This window comes from Leptopilina heterotoma, unplaced genomic scaffold (genome assembly GCF_015476425.1).
Source record: "Leptopilina heterotoma isolate Lh14 unplaced genomic scaffold, ASM1547642v1 Lhet_59, whole genome shotgun sequence".
In the NCBI taxonomy this organism is placed as follows: domain Eukaryota; kingdom Metazoa; phylum Arthropoda; class Insecta; order Hymenoptera; family Figitidae; genus Leptopilina; species Leptopilina heterotoma.
Window position 1 is genome coordinate 1,229,907 of NW_025111133.1, and position 24,659 is coordinate 1,254,565.

Genomic DNA, 24,659 nt, shown 5'->3' on the forward strand with positions numbered 1-24,659 from the left:
TTGGAATGGGATTTTTCGAGCAATTCCTGTAAAATTTTATTACAAACAATTGAAATTCTACGATGAATTTTATTATTTATGAAAATATTTAAATAGTTGCTAAGAAGTTTATTAAAATTATCAAAAATAATTTAATTCATGAGAAGAATATTGAATTCTTCTGTGAGATTTTATTGAAATACGAAATATTGAAAATAATTTAATTTTGACAAATTTTTGAAATTAATTCAATTTCTACGAAGAATTTTATTAAAATTATTTTGAAAGAAATTGAATTGTTACAAAGAATTTCATTAAAATTTCATTAATTTTTGAAAATAATTTAATTTTTTTGAAGAAATTTAATTAAAAATGTATTGAAATTATAGGCAAGGGTTTTTAAAATAATTGAATTTCATTGATAAATTTTTAAAAAAAATTTTAAGAATAATTACATTTTTCGAGGAATTTTAGTTTAAAAAATTTTTTAAATCTAAATTTTTTACTATTTTTAAAAATTCATTTAAAACAATTCATTTGAAATTGAAATTTTACAAAATTTTAAATCAAAATCTTCTAGTTTATCTACTTATGGAAATTATTGTAAACGCAATTCTTTTAAAATTGAATTAATTTTCAAAAATATAAATTAGATTTCAAGAATAAACACAATAACTTTAGAAAACAACAATATTTCAGGATTTCGATCAAAATTTTCCAGACTTTTCAAGGTTTGTAAAATTTCATGATATTTCTAGGTTTTTCAGGTTTCCTGGGCTCTTTTTGTAAACGAAAAAAAATCATTTTCAGACTTTTCGGTAGCAAAAAAAAATTTTTTTTAAATTCTGACCCAGAATTATGGGCTAATTTTAGTGTTTAAATATTGCAACAATATTTTCCTCCGCAACGTTATTTTATTTTCATAGTAGAAAATTAACAGTTTTTTACATGTTCGAATCTTGTGTAAATTTTGGTCCAATATTTAATTTCCAAGGTTGTACGCACGTAAACCTGTGGCCAATATTGGCATTGGAAATTGCTCCAATATTCAGCCAGGCATGAGCAAATAAAATGATTTAAAGAAAACGAAATTTTTTTCAACTATACGATTTTATCAAAAAAGAATCTTCAAAGATCACATATGTAATTAAATTAATTTTTCCCCCTTTTAATAATAATAGAATAGAAAATGTTAAATAAGATTATAGAACAACCTATAGTTCTACTTTTAGATCAAGTTTTTACAGACTATTGCACTTTTTCTTTTTTTTTTCTTTTTTTCCTCTCTCTCTTTTTTTCACTAAAGCTGACAAGATTGAGTCGTTCTGCTGCCAACCCTCTTTATATATACGTGCGAAAAATGATATAAGACCAGGTTGGTATTCGTTGATACTCAAACCCAATAGAAGTCTGTCTGTGAAGTATAAAAAAGATACTTTCTATCGTACAAACATATTCACACAAACATGAAGCGAGAGAGAAAAAAAAACAAGAAACTCTGTTTTACTGTATGTTACAAGGGGACCTGCAAGCGAAGGTTCATGATTAAAATTTGCGAACTAGAGAGAAACTGGGATGAGTGAAGGAAAACAAGCTCTGAAAAAGCAATTCAATGTGGTATCCATCTCATTTCGCTTTTAGCACTGCACTGTACCCTTGGTCATAGAAAGAGACGTATCCGAGCAAAGAAATCTATTGTGTCTATATATAAATTTTAACCCCCTTTTTCTAAATTTAAATCCCACTCATTTTTTATCCAATTTTGACCCAATTCTTTAAAAATTTCCTTTTTGGGAAATTTTAATTTTTGACCCAATTTTTAAATGTGTTTTTAAGTATTAAAAAATAATATCTCTGCTATCTAGCTAACCAAAGGTATATATACTTCTTCTTGGAATTACCAGTACAAACATGTATATAGAAACTGGTATCAAGGACCATCTTTCAGGAGAAGATTAAATATTTTCTTTACAGTTTTGCTTTTTCCTTTTTTCTTTTCTCTTTTTTTTCACTTGAAGCGGTTCTTACGTTACAGTCTCTTTTCGTCAGCTTTAAAAAGTTTTAAAAGATCGAGTCAAGCACCCTCTCTTATCTTTAATTTTGCGTTTCATTACTGTTCGTCGAACTTTCCTCGATGCTTAAGAGGTGCGCCGTTCAAAACTTTCACGGAGGGGGAGATAATGTATACCCAGTTTCAAGAGTATAAACAAACAGAAATGCAATACTTGGCAAATAGTAGCATTTATACATCATTTTCAATGGCCTTTCAACTAACTTTACACTTTAAATTTATAATTCAAGACATTCAAAACTTTTAAACTCTATGAAATATAAAGCTAAAATTTCTTCAAATCAAATGGAAAAATATTTTTTAAGAAAAATTTACTATTTTCAAAATAAGAAGAAACTAAGAGTCATGAAAAGAAAAAAGTAGTTCTTTCTAACTTTTCCAGTCTTCGCAGTCATCTACTAAAACCTACTATTTACTATTTTTTTACGTTTTGCTACTATTTTCGTACTTTTTTTAGATTTCAGCCACTAAAAACTACTATTTCTGTTTTTTGTGACAATTTTCACTAAATTAAATTCAATAATACTAGAAATCAAAAAACTATTCTCAAAAATTATAATCAAATTTTTTGAAACGATTCAATTATTTTCGAAAAATATTCGAAATTCAATTTCGAATATATTTTCATAAACTTTCGCAAAAGAATTCAATTATTCAAAAAAAATTGATAAAATACATCAAAAATTCAATTATTTTCATAAAATAATAAAAATTTTCACCGGAATTCATTAATTTTGAATAGCATTTTCAAAAAAATTTCGAAAAAATCAATTATTTAACAAAATTTTTAAAAAAAATTTTGCAATAATTCAATTATTTTCTTAAATAATAAAATTCTTCTCAGGAATTTCATTATTTTTGGAAATTTTAATAAAATTCGTAGCAACTATTCAATTGTTTTCATAAATAATAAAATTCGTTGCAAGAGAAATCAATTATTTTTATAAACAATAAAACTCATTGCAAGAATTCAATTACTTTTAATATAATTTTAATAAAATTCTTATCAATAATTCAATTATTTAAAAAAAATTTAATAAAATACTTCGCAAGAATTCAATTATTTTTACTAATAATAAAATTCTTCTCAGCAATTTAATTATTTTTATAATTTTTGTATAAAATTCCTAGAAACCATTCAATTATTTTCATAAATAATAAAATTCATCGCAGGATTTCAATTATTTTAAATGCAATTTTAATTAAATTTCTTTAAATAATTCAATTATTTTTTTTGATTTTAATAAAATTCTTCCCAGGAATACAATTATTTACATAAATAATTCTTCGAAAGAATTCAATTATTAAAGATAAATAACAAAATTACTCTCGACAATTCAATTATTTTGAGGCATTTTTATCAAATTCTTTGAAAAATTTCAATTATTTTCACAAATAAATTTTTCCACAAGAATTCAATTATTTAAAATAAAATTTTCATAATATTTATTATATTTCGAAAAAATTAATTATTTAAAACAATGTTTATAAAATTTTTATGTACAATTCAATCATTTTCAAAAATAACAAATTTTTTCAAAGAAATTCAATTCTTTTTAAACATTTTAATAACATTTTTCGCAAAAATTAAATTATTTTCTTAACTCATAAAATTCTTCTCAGGAATTTAATAATTTTTGAAATTTTTTAAAAAAATTTTAACAACTCTTCAATTATATTTTTAAATAATAAAATTCATAGCAAGATTTCAATTATTTGTAACAAAATTTTACAGGAATTGCTCAAAAATTCCTTTTCAAAAATTAAATTCCTCGAAAAAATCAGTTATTTAACGGAAATGTTTTTTAAACTTTTTTGGAAAAATTCAATTATTTACAAAAATATTAGAATTTTTCGCAGGAATTCAATTGTTTACAAAAATGTTAGAATTTTTCGCAGGAATTCAATTATTTTCAAATATTTTAATAAAATTGTTCAAAAGAAATCAATTATTGTAAATACAATTTTAGATAAATTTTTTTGAAATAATTCAATTATTCTTTCAGATTTTAACAAAATTCTCCTGATGAATTCAATTATTTACATAAATAATTCTTCGAAAAAATTCAATTATGTCGATAGATAACAAAATTTTTCCTGAAAATTCAATTACTTTGTGGAATTTTAATAAAATTCTTTGCAAAATTCAATTATTTTCATAAATAACAATATCCATCACAAGAATTCAATTATTTTTATAAAAGTAATAAATTTCTTCTTGGACATTCAATTATTTTAAAAAATTCTAATAAAATCGTTCGCAAGAATTCAATTACTGTAAAAAATTTTAATAGAATTCTTTGTAAAATTTAATTATTTTTAAAAACTTTTCGCAATTCAATGATTGTCAATATCTACTATTTTCATAAAATTTTCAAACAGAATTCAATTATTTAAAAAATTGTTTGTAAAAATCTTCGTAAGAATTTAATTCTTTTTATGAATAATAAAAATTTCTCAGGAAATCAATTATTTAAATTAGAATTTGCATAAAAACAAGTCAAAAGAAATCAATTATTTAAAAAATTTTATAAAATTTTTCCCAAGAATTAAATTATTTTTATAAATATTTAAATTCTTTTGCATGAATAATAAAATTCGTTGCAGGAATTCAATTTATTAACAGTAGGATAAAAAAGAAGAAAATATTTTTGATGAAAATTAGGAAAAAGTCAGGTTAATAAAATATAGAATGGAATTTTCGTCAGTTTTGTAAAGTGTCTAAAACGAGTTTTTTTGGTCGTCAAGTTTAATTTTTCGATAGTCACTTTTTTACTACTTTTTTTTAGTTTAAATAGCTACTTTTTGCTACTTTTTAAAAATTAATTATCGAGTCAGCGAAGTCTGCTTTTCAAAAACCTAAATTCTTTTAAACAAATTGACAAGAATTCCTTATTCATTTGAATTTAAAAGACAATGTTCGAATTTAAAAGTAAAACAAAACAATTTTCCAATTAAACTCAAGTATTGTGGTTCTTGTTTCGCGTGGTTCTACGCACTCTGACCCCTAAAGGTGTACATATATGCCAGGTCTTTATAGTGCACGTATATATATATAGTGTCGTGGGTAAATTCTCTCTGTAAGCCAATTCCAATTGCAATGTTTGCGAAACGTTGACATCAAACCACCCCTTTGGTTCTGCTAACATATGCAAACCAAGAATCTATCTGTTTTTCCTCAAATTAATTGAAAGCAAATTTTAATTTCCTACACTTTTTCAATTGTCAACTCGTCGAATTTGATTTCAGTATTTTTTCTTTATTTAATCTAAAGATTTTAATTTTAATTTTAATTTTAATTCCAGAGGCAAGAAAATAATAATTCTTAAACCAAAAGTCGAAAAATCTTCAAGTTTACCAAAAAAAAAATAAAAAATACTAAAATACTAAAAAGTTTCGATAAAATACGAATGAGGTAAAATATTAATTCACCGTTTTTCTGCGGATGTCAAATTGAGACAAAAAACGAATCAAAAGTGTTGCCTTGCAAATTCGTTTTTTGTCTCAATTTGATATCAGCCAAAAACTATGTTAAAAACTCGTAAATTTAATTTCCGATTTAATATTATGGAAACAATAAAAAGAAAAAATAAATAATTCCTCTTAATATCATTATAATAGAGAAAAATTGGCACAGGGTAAATAAATTACAAACCTTTTAATTGAATAATTAAAAAAATTAAAAGTTTCGCATAAAAATGCAAAGTAATGATTAATTGAAACTCATTAGTCGATTTTAATATACCTCGGTAAAAATCCATTTAAATTTGATTCTAAGCGCATTCGTTAATCGATAATCAGACGTATAAAGAATGAGCTCTCTCTTCATTCGCAATAAAGTTTTTTTTTTTCGTCTGACTCAAACCATTCCTGTTCCACTTAAATCTGTCAAGTTGCTTGATCAACGTGCACTTTGTTTGAAATTATATCGAACACGATTTTCTCATTACATTACTTATTATATATATTTCAACACACAAAAGAACATTATTTTCATTTTGATTTACGCTGACAACTTTTAGCGAAATTTATATTTTCCCTCTATTTTCAATTTAATTTTAATTACAAAATATTTGTCCTACATAATTTAATTTCAAATTTAAATATTCGTAATATAATTTAATTTTAATGTAAAATAATTATATAACGTAATTTAATTTTTAATTAAAAAAATTCCTAACATAATTTAATTTTAATTTAAAAACTCTTTGCACTTAACATTAAATTTCTTATTTAGAATTGTCATCAATATACTTTTTTTTAGATTTGTGACACTAAAAGATACTTTTCTTTTTTTTTAGAATTTCCACTACTTTAAATTCTCTAATAGATGAAAAAAAATTATTTTCAAACATTTTAATAAAATTTTTAGAAACAATTCAACAACTGTAATAAAATTCTTTCAAACGATAATTCAATTTTTTGAAAAAAGTCGAAATTCAACTACTTTAAATATCTACTATTTTAATAAAAAATTCCCCATAGAATTGAATTATTTTAAACAATTTTTTTTAAAATTCTTTGAAAACATTCAATTATTTCCATAAATATCACAATTTACAAAGGAATTCAATTGTTTAAAACACAATTTTCATAACATTTTTCGAAATTCATCCAAAATCAATTTTTCGGAAAACAATTTTACAGGAATTGATGAAAAATTCAATTTCTCGAAAAAATCAATTATTTAAAAAAATGTTTCTTAAAACTTCTTCGGAAAAATTCAATTATTTACAAAAATATTAGAATTTTTTACTGTAATTCAATTATTTTCTTAAATAATAAAATTTAACGATTTTTGAAAATTTTAATGAAATTCTTTGGCAACAAATCAATTATTTTCATAAATAATAAAATTCATTACAGGATTTCAATTATTTGTAATACAATTTTACAGAAATTGCTCAAAAATTCAATTCCTCGAAAAAATCAATTATTTAAAAAAATGTTTCTTAAAACTTCTTTGGAAAAATTCAATTATTTACAAAAATATTAGAATTTTTTACTGTAATTCAATTATTTTCTTAAATTCTAAAGAAATCAATTATTTTCTTTCAATACATTTTCAATTAAATTTTTTTTTGAAATAATTTAAATTCTTTTTTTAGATTTTAATAAAATTTTTCCCAAGAATTCAATTATTTTCAAAAATAACAAAATTTTTCACAGAAATTCAATTCTTTTTTAACATTTTAATAAAATTTTTCACAACAATTCAATTATTTTTTTAAATAATAAAATTCTTCTCAGGAATTTAATGATTTTTGAAAATTTTAATAAAATTCTTAGTAAACTATTCAATTATTTTCATAAATAATAAAATTCATCGCAGGATTTCAAATATTTTTAATACAATTTTACAGGAATTGCTAAAAAATTCCTTTTCAAAAATTCAATTCCTCGAAAAAATCAATTATTTACAAAAATATTAGAATTTTCCACAGGCATTCAATTATTTCCAAATATTTTAATAAAATTGTTCGAAAGAAATTAATTATTTTAAATTCATTTTTAATTTAAATTTTTTTCAAATAATTTAATTAATAATTTTTAAAAATAATAAAATTCTTCACAGGAATTCAATTATTTTTTTCTATATAATAAAATTCTTCGCAGATTTTCAATTATTGTTTGTAAATAACAAACTTCATCACAGAAATTTAATTATTTTGAACACAATTTTAATAAAATTCTTTGAAAAAATCAATTATTTTAATAGATTTTTAAAAAATTCTTAGCAAGAATTCATTTATTTAAAATACAATTTTCATAAAATTTTACGAAAAATATCAATTATTTAAAAAGATTTTTATAAAATTCTACGCAAGAATTCAATTATTTTTAAAAATAATAAAATTCTTCTCAGGAATTCAATTATTTTTTTCTATATAATAAAATTCTTCGCAGATTTTCAATTATTTCTTATAAATAATAAACTTCTTCACTGGAATTTAATTATTTTTAATACTTGTAATTTTTTTTAATTTAACTAATGTTTAATACTTCTTAGCAAGAATTTAATTATTTAGAAAAAAAATTTAATAAGTTACTTGCAAGAATTCAATTATTTTCATTTAAATAAGAAAATTCTTCGCAGGAATTTAATTACCTATTATAATAAATAATAAACTTCTTCACAGGAATTTAATTATTTTGAACACAATTTTAATAAAATTTTAATAAATGAATAATTTTAATAAAAAATACAATTTTAAATGAAATTCTTCATAACAATTCAATTAGGATTTTAAAAAAAGTTTGGTAAGCCTTTTATAAAAATTCAATTTTAAGATTGATAAAAAATTATTGATAAAAATATTAAAAAATTGATAAAAAATATTAGTAAAATTAGTAAATTTTACTAATAAATATGTAATTGAGTAATTTTTACACAATAAAATTTAAAGAGTAAATATAATTATTTTTTCAACTTTCATGTACCTTTATTTTATCTTTTTTACTTGATTTTCTTTTCAGTATCCAATTTCTTACTTTACTCTTCACATTCTCTTTTTTTTAATGTATTTAAAGTAAAATCTTTCATAGACTTCTGTTTCTGAAATATTTTGAGCATTTATGTGAAAAGCATAATGTTTTATACATGTGAGTATACATTGAAATTTTAAATCATAAATATAGTGATGTTTAGTGTTTGCTTTTGGTCAGCAAGAAAATGCCATTCCATCTGTTTAAAGCAAAAAAAAAAAAAAAAAAATAGAGAGAAAAAAACTGTCTGCAAGAACGTTAAAGGTTTATATAAGAAAACGACGACGACCAAGTTACAATTTTCTACTTTTACAACTCGAGTATATATTCTATAAGAAAAAAAATTCAATGTAAATTTCTTTTCCATCAATTTAACGTTGATTATGTTTTGTATAATCAAACTTTTTAAGACTTTTCCCATTTTCCTCAATTTCAAGTTGAAATTAATAATCGGCGACTCAAAGTTTTTTTTATTAAGTTTCCTATTATACGCAGAAAAATGATCAATTTTTCAAGAAAATGCACTGGGAAAAAATTTCTTTTAATTAAAAAATATTCAACCAAAAAAATAGATTTGAATTAAATTTATAATTGAATTAAAAACGTAATTTTTATTGAATCAAACTTATTTTGTATTGAATCAAAATATAGTAGAAAAAATATAGTATATCAATTTTTCAAAAAAAAGTACTGAGAAAAAAGTTTTTTAATTAAAAAATAAATATTCAACGTAAAATCTTTTATTGTTTTTTCTGTGTGGATAAAGAAATAGTTTACATCTATGGATTAAAATAATTATAAATGAATGGCAACTAATATAGAAAAATGTTAAAAAGTTAATTAAAAAAAAAATAGTTTTTTAAATTGTTTAAAAATTCTTTAAAGAAATTTTATTTTCGAAAAATCAAATTGAAATACTTTTTTTCTTTTACTAATTATAGTTTTAGTAAATTTTTAATTTTTTAATAAACAGTAAAATGTTCTTAAACCACTTGTTCAATAAATTACACGCAAAATGGATAATTTTTCACGTTGCTTTAAAGTAATTATTCATATACACGCCGACTTCTTAAAGCCATCTAAGTTTCTCTCGTAATAATTGCAGTTAAAACACTGCTCGTTACTCAATTACTTCTTATCTCCCTTATCCCAAAGGTAAACCCCTTAAAGCCCTACACGCGCTTCTCGCGTGTAAAACCAGCGTGCGTATATAGCTATATACTTATATATGTTTAGAGGTGACGGATAACATGAAACTATACATTGTTGATTGTTAATAAAAGTTAACGTTCCGAGAGGAATATGTAAAATGCGCAAAAAAAAATATCGTTAGTCTTTTACGAGATGACTATTTCATTTTCTCATTTCTTCTTTTTTTTCGCTTTTTCGTTTTTTCTTAATGAGTCATATATTCGTTATCGAATCCAGTGATCTGAATCACTTTAATTATTATTGCCTTCAATTTCTCATTTAAAAAAAAAATATTTAATAAAATATGAAAAATAGTAATAAAATAAAATAAGTCATAAAATTGGAAAAAATGTGATTTTTACTGAAAAATAATTAATTTTGAAAAAACTAAAGAATGCTACTTTGGTACTTTATTTATCTATGCTTAAAATAATATTTCTTTTTTCAATCTATCAACTTTTTTTAAAACCATTGCTACTATATTTTTTCTACTATATTTTTATTCAATACAAAATAAGTTTGATTCAATAAAAATTACATCAAAAAGAATTTAATTAGAATTATCAAAAATTTTAACATAATTCTTCACAAAAATTCAATTATTTTCCTAAATAATAAAATTCTTCGAAAAAATTCAATAATATTTGTAAATAGTTAATTCTTTGCAAAAATTCAATTATTTTCTAAAATCTTAATAAATCTTTCGAAACAATTCAATCATTTTTTTAAATAGTAAAATCTTTTCAAAAATTCAATTATTTTCAAAAATATTTCATTAAAAAATTCAATTTTTTCTTAATTCGATATGAAATCTTTGCAAAAATTCAATTATTTTCAAAAAAAATTTCACGAAAGAATTCAATTTTTTTCTCTATTCGATATCAAATATTTCAAAAAAAAATAAATTATTTTTAATACGATTTGAATAACATTTCACGAAAGAATTCCTTTTTTTTCTTAATTTGTTATAACAAATTTCAAAGGATTCAATTATTTTCCAAAATTTTGATAAATTCTTCGAAAAAAATTTATTTTTATTTGTAAATATAGTAAAATTCTATGCAAAAATTAAATTATTTTTTAAACTTTTAATAAATCCTTTGAAACAATTTAATTATATTTATAAATAGTAAAATTCTTTGCAAAAATTCAATTACATTCAAAACAATGTCACGAAAGAATTCAATTTTTCTCTCTATTCGATATCAAATATTTCAAAAAAAATAAATTATTTTTAATACGATTTGAATAACATTTCACGAAAGAATTCCTTTTTTTTCTTAATTTGTTATAAAAAATTTCAAAGGATTCAATTATTATTTTCTAAAATTTTGATAAATTCTTCGAAAAAAATTTAGTTTTATTTGTAAATATAGTAAAATTCTATGCAAAAATTAAATTATTTTTTAAACTTTTAATAAATCCTTTGAAACAATTTAATTATATTTATAAATAGTAAAATTCTTTGCAAAAATTCAATTACATTCAAAACAATGTCACGAAAGAATTCAAATTTTTTTTTTTCCTAATTTGTTATAAAAAATTCCAAAAAATTCAATTATTTTCTAAAATTTTAATAAATTCTTCGAAAAAATTCAATTATATTTTGTAAATTATAGTAAAATTCTTTGCAAAAACTCAAATTATTTTTTAAACTTTTAATAAATCCTTCGAAACAATTCAATTATATTTATAAATAATAAAATTCTTTGCAAAAAAATTCAATTATTTTAAAAAAAATTTCACGATAGAATTAAATTTTTTTCTTAATTCGTTATAAAATTTTTCAAAAGAATTTTCAAAAATTTTAATAAAATTTAATAATTAAATGGTTAAATTTAAATTATTAATAAATACGATTATTTTATAAACTTGAAAGAAATGATTCATAAAATTCAATTATTTTTAAGATTTTTTAATTAAAATTTTTAAAGATGAAACTCTATAATTTAAAAAAAAAAATCCAAAGAAATTCTTCAAAAAGAGTTTAATTAGAACTATCAAAAATTTTAACATATTTCTTTTCGAGAATTGAATTATTTTCCAAAATAATAAAATTCTTCGAAGGAATTCTATTATTATTACATTTTTTGATAAAATTTTTTGCAACAAAATTCGATGATTTTCAATAAATTAATTTTAAAAATGGAAATTATTTAAAATGAAAAATACAATGATTTTATTAATATAGATTATAAATTTAATTCAAACATATTTTTTACGTTGAATACATATTTTTTTAATTAAAATAACTTTTTTCTCTGTGCTCTTTCTTGAAAAATTGTTATACTATATTTTTTCTACTATATTTTGATTCAATGCAAAATAAGTTTGATTCAATAAAAATTACGTTTATAATTCAATTATAAATTTAGTTCAAACATTAACTAATTATAAGAAGTGCCTACTTAAATAGGAGCCAAGAATATTTCCCATTTAATTCAAGTGGGGTCACTTAATTTAAAAAGGGAATATTCTTGGTCCTATTTAAGTAGGAGCTTCTTAAAATTACATTATCGTTTTTTCTGTGCATTTTTATAGACGAAAAAATAGTTTAAAAAATTAAACAGCAGTACTTGGAACTGCATTTTTTAAAAATATTAAAGAAGAAGAAGAAGAAGAAAATGGAGAAGAAAATTAAGAGATTAAAGTGTATAAGCTTACCGTCAATTCCATTCTTTCCAGAACTGCCAGGAATTCCAGGAATGCCATCTTTTCCGTCTTTACCCGGAATACCATCGTGGCCTATTCGTCCTGGGATTCCGTCCAATCCTGGTTCTCCAGGAATGCCATCCCTTCCGTCGAGTCCAGGTGAGCCAGGATCGCCTTTCAGTCCTCTCTCACCTGGATAGCCAGGCAGTCCCGGTGGCCCCTCGGGTCCTGATGCCCCCGCGTGTCCAGGAAGTCCCCTGTCCCCAGGTGCTCCCGGAGCACCCTGTGCCCCGGGCGCTGCTGCTGGACAACTGTCTCTGAATTTTCGACAGTACGCATGTATCGTATCCACCTGAAAATGACAAAAAAAAAAAATTAAATTTAAATAAATAAAATATTAAATTTTTTTATTAGATTACAAATATTAAATACTTTAGTATTTAATTAAATTTGAATTTTTGTGGCAATCCTGTATATATTCGACTTTGTGGATTGCTCGCCATAGTAGCAAAGGAAAGTTTTAGTCAGACAAACTTCCTTGTCCTCAAATTTTTTATTAGATTACATACAAATATTAAATACAGTACCGTCCGCAATTGTCAGTCCACCCATTTTTAAAGGAATGACAAAAATTTTTTATCATAAAATTCATGAAAACTAAAATTTTTTTTGGTTTATATTTTAAAAGACGATAAAATTTTGAAAAGAATAAGACCTTACAGAAGTCATTTGGCCAAAATTTGTAGAAGATATTCCTAAAAATCGTCATTTTCCATGTTTTACAAAAATTTAAATAACTTCTAAAATAATGAACGCTTTTTAATAATCTTAGGCTTATTTTAAAGGTCTTTTTCTACGGAATAAGAATTACTTATAGGCATTAACCTGTCATTTTTAACTTGGAATAAGCATGACGTCAAAATTAGACAAAAAAGTTGGAAAAATTTGAAATCAATTTTTTGTACTAAAAACTATTCTAGAACATATATAAAACATGATATGGTGTAGATTTTTCAAGAAAATTCAATAAAAATATATGTTTGAGTTTCAAAAATTATTTTTCTTTTAATAATATTATTTCAAATTTTTTGAATTTTTTTGTCCAACTTTGACGTCATGCTTATTCCAAGTTAAAAATTACAGGTTAATGCCTATAAGTAATTCTTATTCTGTAGAAAATGGTCTTTAAAATAAGCCTAAGATTATTAAAAAGCGTCCATTATTTTAGAAGTTATTCAAATTTTTGTAAAACATTGAAAATGACGATTTTTAAGAATATCTTCTACAAATTTTGGCCAAATGACTTCTGTAAGGTCTTATTCTTTTCAAAATTTTATTGTCTTTCAAAATATAAACCAAAAAAAATTTTACTTTTTATGAATTTTATGTTAAAAAATTTTTGTCATTCCTTTGAAAATGGGTGGACTGACAATTTCGGACGGTACTGTACTAAGTACAGATTTCGCACTCGATAAATAATTTCATAAAAGTAGCAAAAAGTAGCTTTCAAACTAAAAAAATGTAGTAAAAAAGTGACTATCGAAAAATTAAACTTGACGACAAAAAAAACTCATTTTAGACACTTCACAAAACTGACAAAAATTTCATTCTATATTTTATTTTCCTGACTTTTTCCTAATTTTCATCAAAAATATTTACTTCTTTCTTATCCTACTGTTAATAAATTGAATTCCTGCAACGAATTTTATTATTCATGAAAGAATTTCAATATTTATAAAAATAATTGAATTCTTACGAAGAAATTTATTAAAAAATTTTAAATAATTCATTTCTTTCGACTTAATTTTATGCAAATTCTAATTTAAATAATTGAATTCCTCAGAAATTTTTATTATTTATATAAAAATAATTTAATTCTTACGAAGATTTTTACAAAATATTTTGAAATAATTGAATTCTGTTTGGAAATTTTATGAAAATAGTAAATATTGAAAATCATTGAACTGCAAAAAGTTTTTAAAAATAATTAAATTTTACAAAGAATTCTACTAAAATTGTTGACAATAATTGAATGTCTGTGTGGTATTTTATTAAATTTTCTTAGAAATAATTCAATTCCTAAAAAGCATTTTATTAATTTATGAAAATAATTGAATTTCTGAGAAAGATTTTATTGGAATTTTTTTAAATAATTGAATTTCCAAGAAAAAAATTGTTACTTTTAAAAATAAATAAATTCCTGTGATAAATATTGTTATTTATATGAAAATAATTGAATTTTGTAAAGAAGTTTATTAAAATTCCTCAAAATAATTGAATTTTTAGAAATAAATTTGTTATTTATCTACATAATTGAATTCATTCAAAGAATTATTTATGTATATAATTGAATTCTTGGAAAGAATTTTATTTAAATCTAAAAGAATAATTGAATTATTTAAAAAAAAATTAATTAAAATTGTATTTAAAATTATTTATTTATTTCGAACAATTTTATTAAAATATTTGAAAATAATTGAGTTCCTGTGTTATAGATTCTAATATTTTTGTAAATATCATTGAATTCTTCCAAAGAATAATAAAAAAATTTTTTAAATAATTGATTTCTTCGAGGAATTAAAATGAAATTTTTAAGAATAATTACATTTTTTTTAGCAATTCCTGTAAAAATGTATTAAAATTTAAAAATAATTGAAATTCTATACGATGAATTTTATTATTTATGAAAATAATTGAAAAATTGCAAAGAATTTTATACAAAATTTATAAAAATAATTAAATTGCTGAGCAGAATTTTAATCTTTATAAAAGTAATTGAATTCTTGCGAAGTATTTTATTAATTTTTTTTAAATAATTGAATTCTTGTTAAGAATTTTATTAAAATTCTATACTAAACATAATTGAATTCCTGCGATGAATTTTATTGTTTATGAAAATAATTGATTTCTTGCAACGAATTTTATTACTTATAAAAATAATTGAATAGTTGCTATAAGAATTTTATTATAATTTTCAAAAATAATTAAATTCCTGAGAAGAATTTTATTATTTAAGAAAGTAATAGAATTATTTTGAATAATTTTATTAAAATCTTTAAATAGAATTGAATTTCTGTAAAAAATTTTGTTATTTTTAAAAATAATTGAATTCTACCAAAGATTTTTAAAAAAAACATTTTTTTAAATAATTGATTTTTTCGAGGAATTGAAATTAAATTTTTAAGAATTATTAAATTTTTTGAGCAATTCATGTAAAATTGTATTAAAAATAATTGAAATCCTGCGATGAATTTTATTATTTATGAAAATACTTGAATAGTTAGCGAAAAATTTTAATAAAATGTTGAAAAGAATTGGATTTTCGTGAAAAATTTTGTTATTGTTGAAAATAATTGAATTCTTCATAAGAATTTTATAAACATTGTTGCAAATAATTAATTTTCTCGAAATATAATGAATATCATGGAAATTTTATTTTTAATAATTAAATTCTTATATAGCATATTTTATATTTGTGAAATTAATTGAATTTTTCGATTAACTAATTTTAAATAGTATTGAAAATAATTGAAATTCTTCGATGAGTTTTATTATTTATGAAAAAATTTTTTTAAAAATTGAATTTCCATAAAAAATGTCATTATTAGTGAAAGTACTTGAATTATTGTGAAGAATTGTATAAAAATTTTGTTAAATAATTGATTTTTTCGAAATTGTTTTGAAAATGCTATTCTAAATTAATTGAATTCCTGTGGAAATTTTATTATTTATGAAAATAATTAAATTTTGAATGTATTTTATCAATTTCTTTCTAAATACTTGAATTCTTTTTCGAAATTTTATGAAAATACTGTAAATATTGAAAATAATTGAATTTCGAATATTTTTTGAAAATACTTGAATCGTTTTAAAGAATTTGATTATAATTTTTGAGAATAGTTTTTTGATTTCTAGTATTAACGAATTTAAAGTAGTGCGGAAATTCTCAAAAAAAAACAGAAATAGTAGCTTTTAGTGACTGAAATAAAAAAAAGTATCAAAATAGTAAAATAAAATAGTTAAAAAAAAGTAGTAAATAGTAGGTTTTAGTAGATGAGTGCAAAGCCTTTAAATATGAGGACAAGGAAGTTTGTCTGACTAAAACTGTCCTTTACTACGATAACGATGCAGTCAACAAAGTCGAATATATAATATAATCTCTTTGAAGAATAAATAGATGTAGAAAAGAGAAAAAAAAGAATTTCTCATTAGATAAAGTGGGGTAAGTTACGCTATAATTTCCAGAAAAGGAGAAAAAGAGAGCACGGAAATACATGAATGGGGCGATAATTCGATCAATCACAATTTGACGCGATACGGATCATTGAACTTGATCCCTTTCTGAAAAAAAAGTAGACAGATCTTAGAAAAGGCAGGCAACGAGAAAAAAAATACGCACCATGCTTTTATAAAACAAACAATATAGAAATTCCACCTCTTAAATTTTCTTCATTCTCAAGAAAATTCTATTTATTTCAATTTTTGTATTTGTATATTTATATTTATAATTTATATTAAGATTTCTATTTATATTTCTTTATTTGCGTTTGTATTTCTGTAATTTTATACACGAACATGATAAGATATTCTTATTGTCCACTATTTCTATTTATAATTGTGAGGACAAAGATGATTTGGAAACTTTTGGATACTGTGGCAAATCTAACAGGGTTGTCCTTATCTGATTTAATTAGAACTAGCGTTAGGAGACCTGCGGTAACTTAATTTGCTGCAGAATTATCTAATAAGGTTAAAGAGATTAAGCATCGATAAACGGAAAGCTCTAGAGTGGATTCGAAAAGGATAATCTAACCCGTCTTCATTTGAATTGAAATCAGATTATCGTTAGCCTTAAACTTCTTGTACATTACAATTTAGAATTTACAAGTTCCATGTTATTTAACTCACCTTTATTCTTTACAAATAAATATATATATATATATTCACCGCTCTTTTTATTTATAGAAAAACTTTATTTCCTCCCACTAAATATTTCTACACTCTACTAAATTTCCCATCAAGTTCAAACTTTACCCCTGGAGAAAATAAAGTAACTTTAAACTTAACCCCCTGAGAAATGAATTTAAAAATTGTAAATAAAAATTTAAAAATTGTAAATATTTAAAATATGCAAATTTTCTTTTTCGAACCTACAACTTATTTTCACAATTTCCTTATTTCACGCAACAACTACATCCCGAGTTTCCAATTTAATTAATGCTCTTACCAATTGATATTTGACATGCAAATAACATAGATGTTTGCTTATTCAAGCAAACATTTATAATTCAAATATGCGCAATGTACGTGACAGACCTTTTGCGTTTGAAAAAATGTAGGACAAATTCAAAAAGAAGAGAAGACGATGAGAGAAGAAAGAGAAAAATTCATGAATATTATTTCTCTCTCTCTCTCTCTCTCTCTCTCTCTCTTTATTTTAATAAGATATAAAAAATTCAATTACTGAAATTATGAGACGCTTAAATTTAAAAAATCCACTTTCTGCAGAAAAGTCATAAAAAACTTTCAGGAGGATAACTTTTCAAATAAAGGAATACGAAGAAACCCAAAAAAAAAAAAAAAGAATGCCAACTTCAATGATGAAACAATTTTAAAAAAAGAAATGTAAATATATTTACCGGAATCCTCGTGTCGGCCGTCATCTCAACCCATTCTTGCCTGTTAAGGGATGCAGGAACCACTGGTTCACTAGGGTTAGCTGTAGATTTCTTCGAATCCTTTGGCACCTGAAACAAAAAATTTTTTCTTTAAAACTTTGAAACTTTTAGAAAAGTTTAGAAAAATTTTTATAGTTCCTTCACCAAAAAATCCCTTTCTTTTTTTAAATGAAAACAAAAAAAAAAATGTTACTCAAAGCAAGTATATCCGGATTACGTGGCTGCAGAGGGATTGTCATAAAATATTTATTGACTGTTGTAGAGAGAGTTGAAATTTATGCCATAAAAAGAAGTCAAACTCTAATACATTATTGAAGACAGACGTTGAGAGACTCTCGAGATTTCGATTTACTTGGTATATAAACGCCCCTCAAAAATCCAAATGTACCTTTGAAATTTAAGTTGACGAGAAATCATAAAATCTTATGAGAGGAATCATAAAATTTTTTCCCTTCTCACGAAATATATATAGTATCTCCAAAAGAAATGATAATATCACCTTAATTTTCAAAATTCATCTTTTTTCTTCCTCTATTAGAAATTTTTTAAATTTAAAAACTTGAACTAGGTCCGTAAATCCCATTAAAGTCCGTAAATTTGCTTCAAGTCCGTAAAAGTCAGTTTTCGATATAATTTGGAGAATTTTAAAGAAATTACAAATGAATGCAGAAATTCGATAATTTTCAAAAGTAATAAAATTCTTAGCAGAAATTCAGTTATGTTCAAAAATTTTTTAAAAATTCTAGTCAAAATTTCAATTATTTTTAGAAATACCAAAATTATTCCCGAAATTCAATTATATTCAGGAATTTGAATAAAATTCATTGCAAAATCCAATTATTTTCATAACTAACAATATTCATCACAAGAATTCAATTATCTTAAAAATTAATAACATTCTTCGCAGAAATTCAATTATATTCAAAAAATCTAAAAAAAAAATTGTCGGCAACGTTTCAATTATCTTTTATAAATGAATAGAAAAATTCTTCGACAAAATTCAATTACTTTCATAAACAATAGTATTAATCACAAGAATTCAATTATTTTCAAAAGTTATTAAATCCAATTATTTTGAAAAATGTTTCTTATAATTTAATGATTTTAAATATTCTACCTACTATTTTAATAAAATTTTCCAAAAGAATGCAATTATTAAACAAAAATTTTTATAAAATTCTATACGAACATGCAATTTAATTATTTAAAAAAAATTTAATACAATTCTACGCAAACATTTAATTATTTTCATAAAATAATTAAAAATTTTACAGGAATTCAATTATACACAAATTTTTTATAAAATAATAAAACTGAAGTCAGTAACATTTTCGTTGACGCAAAATGAGAAAAGAATTTTTTTAAAGATCAAGATGCAAATAATTTCTGCGATAAAAAGAACTTAATTGTTCTTTTCATTACATCCTACACAGATTTTTAATCCAATCGAGGAGGGAAAGTCAATTATTATTTAAAAATTGAAGTTTTTATCTCATTTCGTTGACGTAAACGTTGGAAACTTCAGTTTCATTCAACGAAATATGATTTTAACAGAAGTTAACAAATCCGTGAACAGTTTTAAAAATTTAACTTGAAAAATATATTGTAACGAAAATTTTAATTGAGTTAATTAACTGAAGCTTAAATCAAAGCTCATGAAACTTTAAATAAATCTTTAATGTCAGCAGTTTTTCAATGTTGGGCGCAAAAGTTAACTAAACATTGCATGAAGTAAAAATTTTTTTTAATTTAAATGAATTTTTTCTCTAAAGAAGGATGTTTAAAGAAAATTTAAAAAGGTTTTGAAAAACTTAAAAAACATTGAAAAACTGCAGACATTTAAAGATTTATTTCAACTTTCATGAGCTTCGGAACTAAGGATATTCTGTAAATATGCTGATGGTAGCCAAGGAAAAACCAACATAACCTTTAAATTCCACTGGTAAATTAGTAAATTTGACTATGTCATATTTTTATACAACAGATTGAATCAGTAACTTATATTTTACTAATCGAATCAGTAACTTTCTACTAATTATCAGTAACTTAATTCTGTTAATAGCAATTAGTAGAATTCTATACTGATAATCTGTCAAATTTTACAAATGCAAAGTTAAAAGTAAACATTTCAGTTCAATATTGTCTCAATTGTGCTATGTGATGTTTAAATGTTACTTCAAATTACACATAAACAATTACTGATACATATTTTGAAATAAATTGTTAAATATATTTTATAACTTATAATCTAACAAGAAGTTCTAGCTATTACCAAGCTAGGGCCAGGTTAAGGTGCATTCCAAGCTAGGACCATTATAGACCCAATAATCAATATTGGCAAACCTTGGCAATTTCCACACGGGTAGCGTGAATTTTTAGAAATATTTGAATTTTGAAATTAATTTTTTTGAAAAAGTTTCATTGAATTTTTTTTTTTTATATTAATCCAAGTTTTTATTTTTCAAAATATATTTAATTGAAGAATTTACGAATGTTTACGAATAATTGAAATTTCGTAAAATTAAATATTCTAAAGTCTAAACTAATTAATTTACAAATTGTCAAAAAACTTTTTCGAAAATTATTGAAAATAATCTTTTATTATTATAAAAACATGGAGAAATCGATTATTCCGAGTCGAAGACTCGGAGTAATCGATATCTTCATGTTTTATAGTTATAAAAAAATTTAATTTATAGTTTCAATTAAATTATGTTTCTTAAAAAAATAAAATAAAATATTTCAGTAAAATGTTTTCTTATTTGACTCGAACTTACATTTTTATCAGTAATTGGTCCGTAAAATCCGTATTTTTTCATTTTTGGTCCGTAAAAGTTCGTATTTTTAAATACTTCCACTGCCACGAGCCCTGTTTAAATTTATCATTTACAATTCTCATTTCATTTTTATTCACCAATTTTTTATTCCTTCCTCAAACCATTTTAAAAGGTATATCGGAAAAATAAAATTTCAATTTATTTTTATGACAACTGAAATAGAAACATTATTTCGATTTATATTTCGAAATAAAAAAAAAGGCTAACTAAAGTTACACATTTCGTTACCCCCCTCTTACCCATACAAAAGAGGAAGGATTACACTTTCGGAAAATATTTATTATTTTTCAATGTCTTATTTTGTCACTTCTTTTTTTATAGACATGGACATATATCACTAGGGAAAACTTTAAAGTGTAAACTTTAAATTGGATCAAGTTCGAAATGAGAGAATCAAGTTTCAGTGAATTTTCAAACCCTATTCGAAGAGAGCAGAGCGTCGAAAGCTTTTGAAATCTCAAAGTCAAAAGCCAGAAGTTTCATGGCAATTCGAAAACGTTTAAGTTCCTTGGGGTACTTTTGGCTTCGCGTACTTATGTGCATTCGAATCAACAGCAGCAGTGGGACAGTCGTCGCCTCCCCCCCCCCTTCCCCCACAAACACGCTTTCCAAGAGAGTAATTCACTTCCTCTGCCTCCCCCCCTCTTTACCCCCCACGAACCACACATTTCCATTTGCAAGTTCTCACGGCCAGTATACTTCGTCGTGCTCTTTAAAGTTTAGCAGTTTATGTCGCAATTACAAGGAACTGAATAGTTAGTAGTTTAACTGCCGTTTAATGTAGATGATCGTCTGAAATCCCATTATGAAGACCGGAAAGAAACGAAATTACTTACTTAGCAAATCTGGGAAAAGGAAAAGTAAAAAAAAAAAATCTTCTCATTTCTTTTGCAGATTTTTTCTCAGCAGGATGAAGTCTCTGGAAAATTGACGAGATCTTGAAGCTAAAGGATTTTAGATCATATGGCTAAAAAGATTTGTTCTTGTCGTTTCATTATTGTGACTTTTTGGTATCAATCCAGAGATGAATGGGCTTTAGTTATACAAGAAGACAAATTGACAAAAAAAAAAGTGTATCGCGATTCCAGGTACACTATAAAAAAAAGGTTCTAAATTAGAGCTGATTTCGGTATTAAAATAGAACTAAATTACGATTTAGTAACCAAAATTGGTACTAAATTAGTACCTTTCTTTTTACAGTGTACACAACATTGGTCTTTATGGAGAATCCTATTAAAATCGTCGTTTTCCAAATTACTTGCGACCTTAGTACAAAAGTTTTCACTTTTGTTCCTTTGGTTTAAAGTTATCACTTTTGTTGTTCTTTCTTAGAAGACTTTCGTTTTCCAAATCATCTTTTTTCTTTTGTGAATTTTTTCAAAGTGAAATCCAAAAGTAATGTTTTACAAATTTATTAGTAAAATTAGTAAATTCTCTAAATTTTAATTAGTAAAAATATTTACTAATTTGAATTAGTGACTGACTTTTTGCTTTTAAATTAGTAAAGTTTACTACCAAATAATAATTTATTAGTAAAATTAGTAAATTCTCTAAATTTGTAAAAATATTTACTAATTTGAATTAGACTCACTTTTTGCTTTTGAATTAGTAAATTTTACTAATAAATTAGTAAAAAAAAATTACAATTTGGTAGTAAAATTTACTGATTCAAAAGCAAAAAGTCAGTCACTAATTCAAATTAGTAAATATTTTTACTAATTCAAATTTCGAGAGTATTGTTTCCTTGCCATCAATCAAGATGATTGAGCAGGGTAGCCAAAAAAATTTAATTTTGTTTTTCCTTGACTTTTCCCTGATTTCCAGACAAAATTTTCACTTTTTCCCTGACCGTAAAGAATATTCTGATTCATTAAAAAATAATTAATTTATAATTCACAATTCATAAAAAGTAAGTCGATAATCAGCAGAAAATGAAAAATAATTTTTGAGCAAACTTTATCTTCTGTTTACTAACAATTTTTAGTCATAAAATTTTTTTCTGGTCCCAAACTATTGCTAGAATAATTTCAATTAATATCTAGGCCATAAAAATTAATGTAATTCACAATTTATAAAAAGTAACCACAGCCGATAATCAGCAGAATATGCAAAATTATTTTTGTGCGAACTTTATCTTTTGTTTACTAACAATTTTTAGTCATAAGATTTTCTACTGGTCCTAACTTGGCACTAGAACAATTCCAATTAATATCTGGGTCATAAAAATTAATTTAATTCACAATTCATAAAAAGTAACCACGCAGCCGATAATCAGCAGAAGATGAAAAATTATTTTTGAGTGAACTTTATCTTCTGTTTACTAACAATTGTTAGAACAAAAATTGTTTGCTGGTCCCAAACTATTGCTAGAACAAAATTTTCTCAAAATCTTTAAAAACAGGTAATATTCCAGAAAAATTTTAAAATTCCATACTATTTCCAGGTTTTCCATACCTTTTTATAAATTTCATACCTTTTCCAGGTTTTCCAGGCTTTGTGGTAACCATGGGAATTCTATTAAAATTGAATTAAAATTAATTGAAATTCAGCGATACGTTTTATTATTTATGAAAATAATTGAATTATGGCGAAGAAATTTTTGAAAATAGTTGACATTTTTCCAAGCATTTTATTAACCATTTTTAAAGTAATTAAAGTTCGGTGAAGAATTCTATTATTTATAAAGATAATTGAAATATTGACGAGATTTAAAAAAAAATATTAAACAGAATATTCAATTATAATTTAAAATTTTAACTGAAATTCATTTTTAAATCAATTTTTATTAGAAAATTTAATGAGAATTCAATTTTTAAATACAAAAATAAATAATTTATTAAATAATTGACTGTTTCTCAAAATTGAATTCTCATCAAGAAATTTATAAACAAATTTTAAAATTTTAAAGAATTAAATTCTTTCGACGAATTTCAATAAAATTTTTTAAAATAATTGCAATTTTCCAAGAATTTAATTAAAATTAAATTAATAATTAAAATTCTGCGATGAGTTGTATTATTTATGAAAATAATTAAATCCTTGTAAAAAATTTCATTATCTAATATCTAATAATTCAATTATTGCGAAAAAATTTATATAAAATTTGTAAATAATTAAATTCCTGTGAAATATGTATTAGTTATGAAAATCATTAAATGATTGCCTAGAATTTTATTAAATTTTTATTTAAATAATTGAATTGAATGTTCGTGTGTAGAATTTTATTAAAATTTTTATTTAATAATTGAATTCTTTTGAGAAATTTTATTAAAATAGTAGAATATTAAAAAACATTGAATTAAGGAAAAATTTTCAAAGCAATTAAATTTTTGACATGAATTTTATTAAAATTTTCGAAAATAATTGAATTTTATTACTTTTGAAAATAATTGAATTCTTGTGATTAGTACTATTGTTTATGAAAATAATTGAATTTTACAATGAATTTTATTAAAATTCCTGAAAATAATTGAATTTTGTCGAAGAATTTTGCTATTCACTTATAAAGATAATTGAAATGTTGACATTTTTTTTTTTTGGTTCTATTAAAATAATTGAATTTCTGCGAAGAATAGGGTAAATGCACTAGTAGTCGGACACTTAAGGATACAATCTTAAATTATGCTTTTTTTCTTGAAATAGCAAATATCTACTGTGTTTATAAGCACATTATTAATTAAAGGAGTTCTTCAGGATTAAAAATCATATAAATTTGTTACAAATAGTTGAGTATTTAATAAAATATAAACATTTTAATAAAAAATT

At 22.7% G+C, this 24,659-nt stretch overlaps 1 protein-coding gene across 5 annotated transcripts in view; it reads right to left on the bottom strand.

Moving 5' to 3' along the window:
• The window catches only part of LOC122509028, a 125,073-nt gene that overhangs the window by 72,119 nt on the left and 28,295 nt on the right, over nt 1-24,659 (bottom strand). For all 5 annotated transcript variants that reach the window (XM_043622767.1, XM_043622766.1, XM_043622768.1 and 2 more), the window contains 2 exons: nt 18,019-18,126; nt 12,392-12,731 (listed from right to left, as the gene is read on the bottom strand). In XM_043622767.1, the coding sequence (XP_043478702.1) occupies nt 12,392-12,731; nt 18,019-18,126 (448 nt within the window). The remainder of the gene's footprint in view (nt 1-12,391; nt 12,732-18,018; nt 18,127-24,659) is intronic.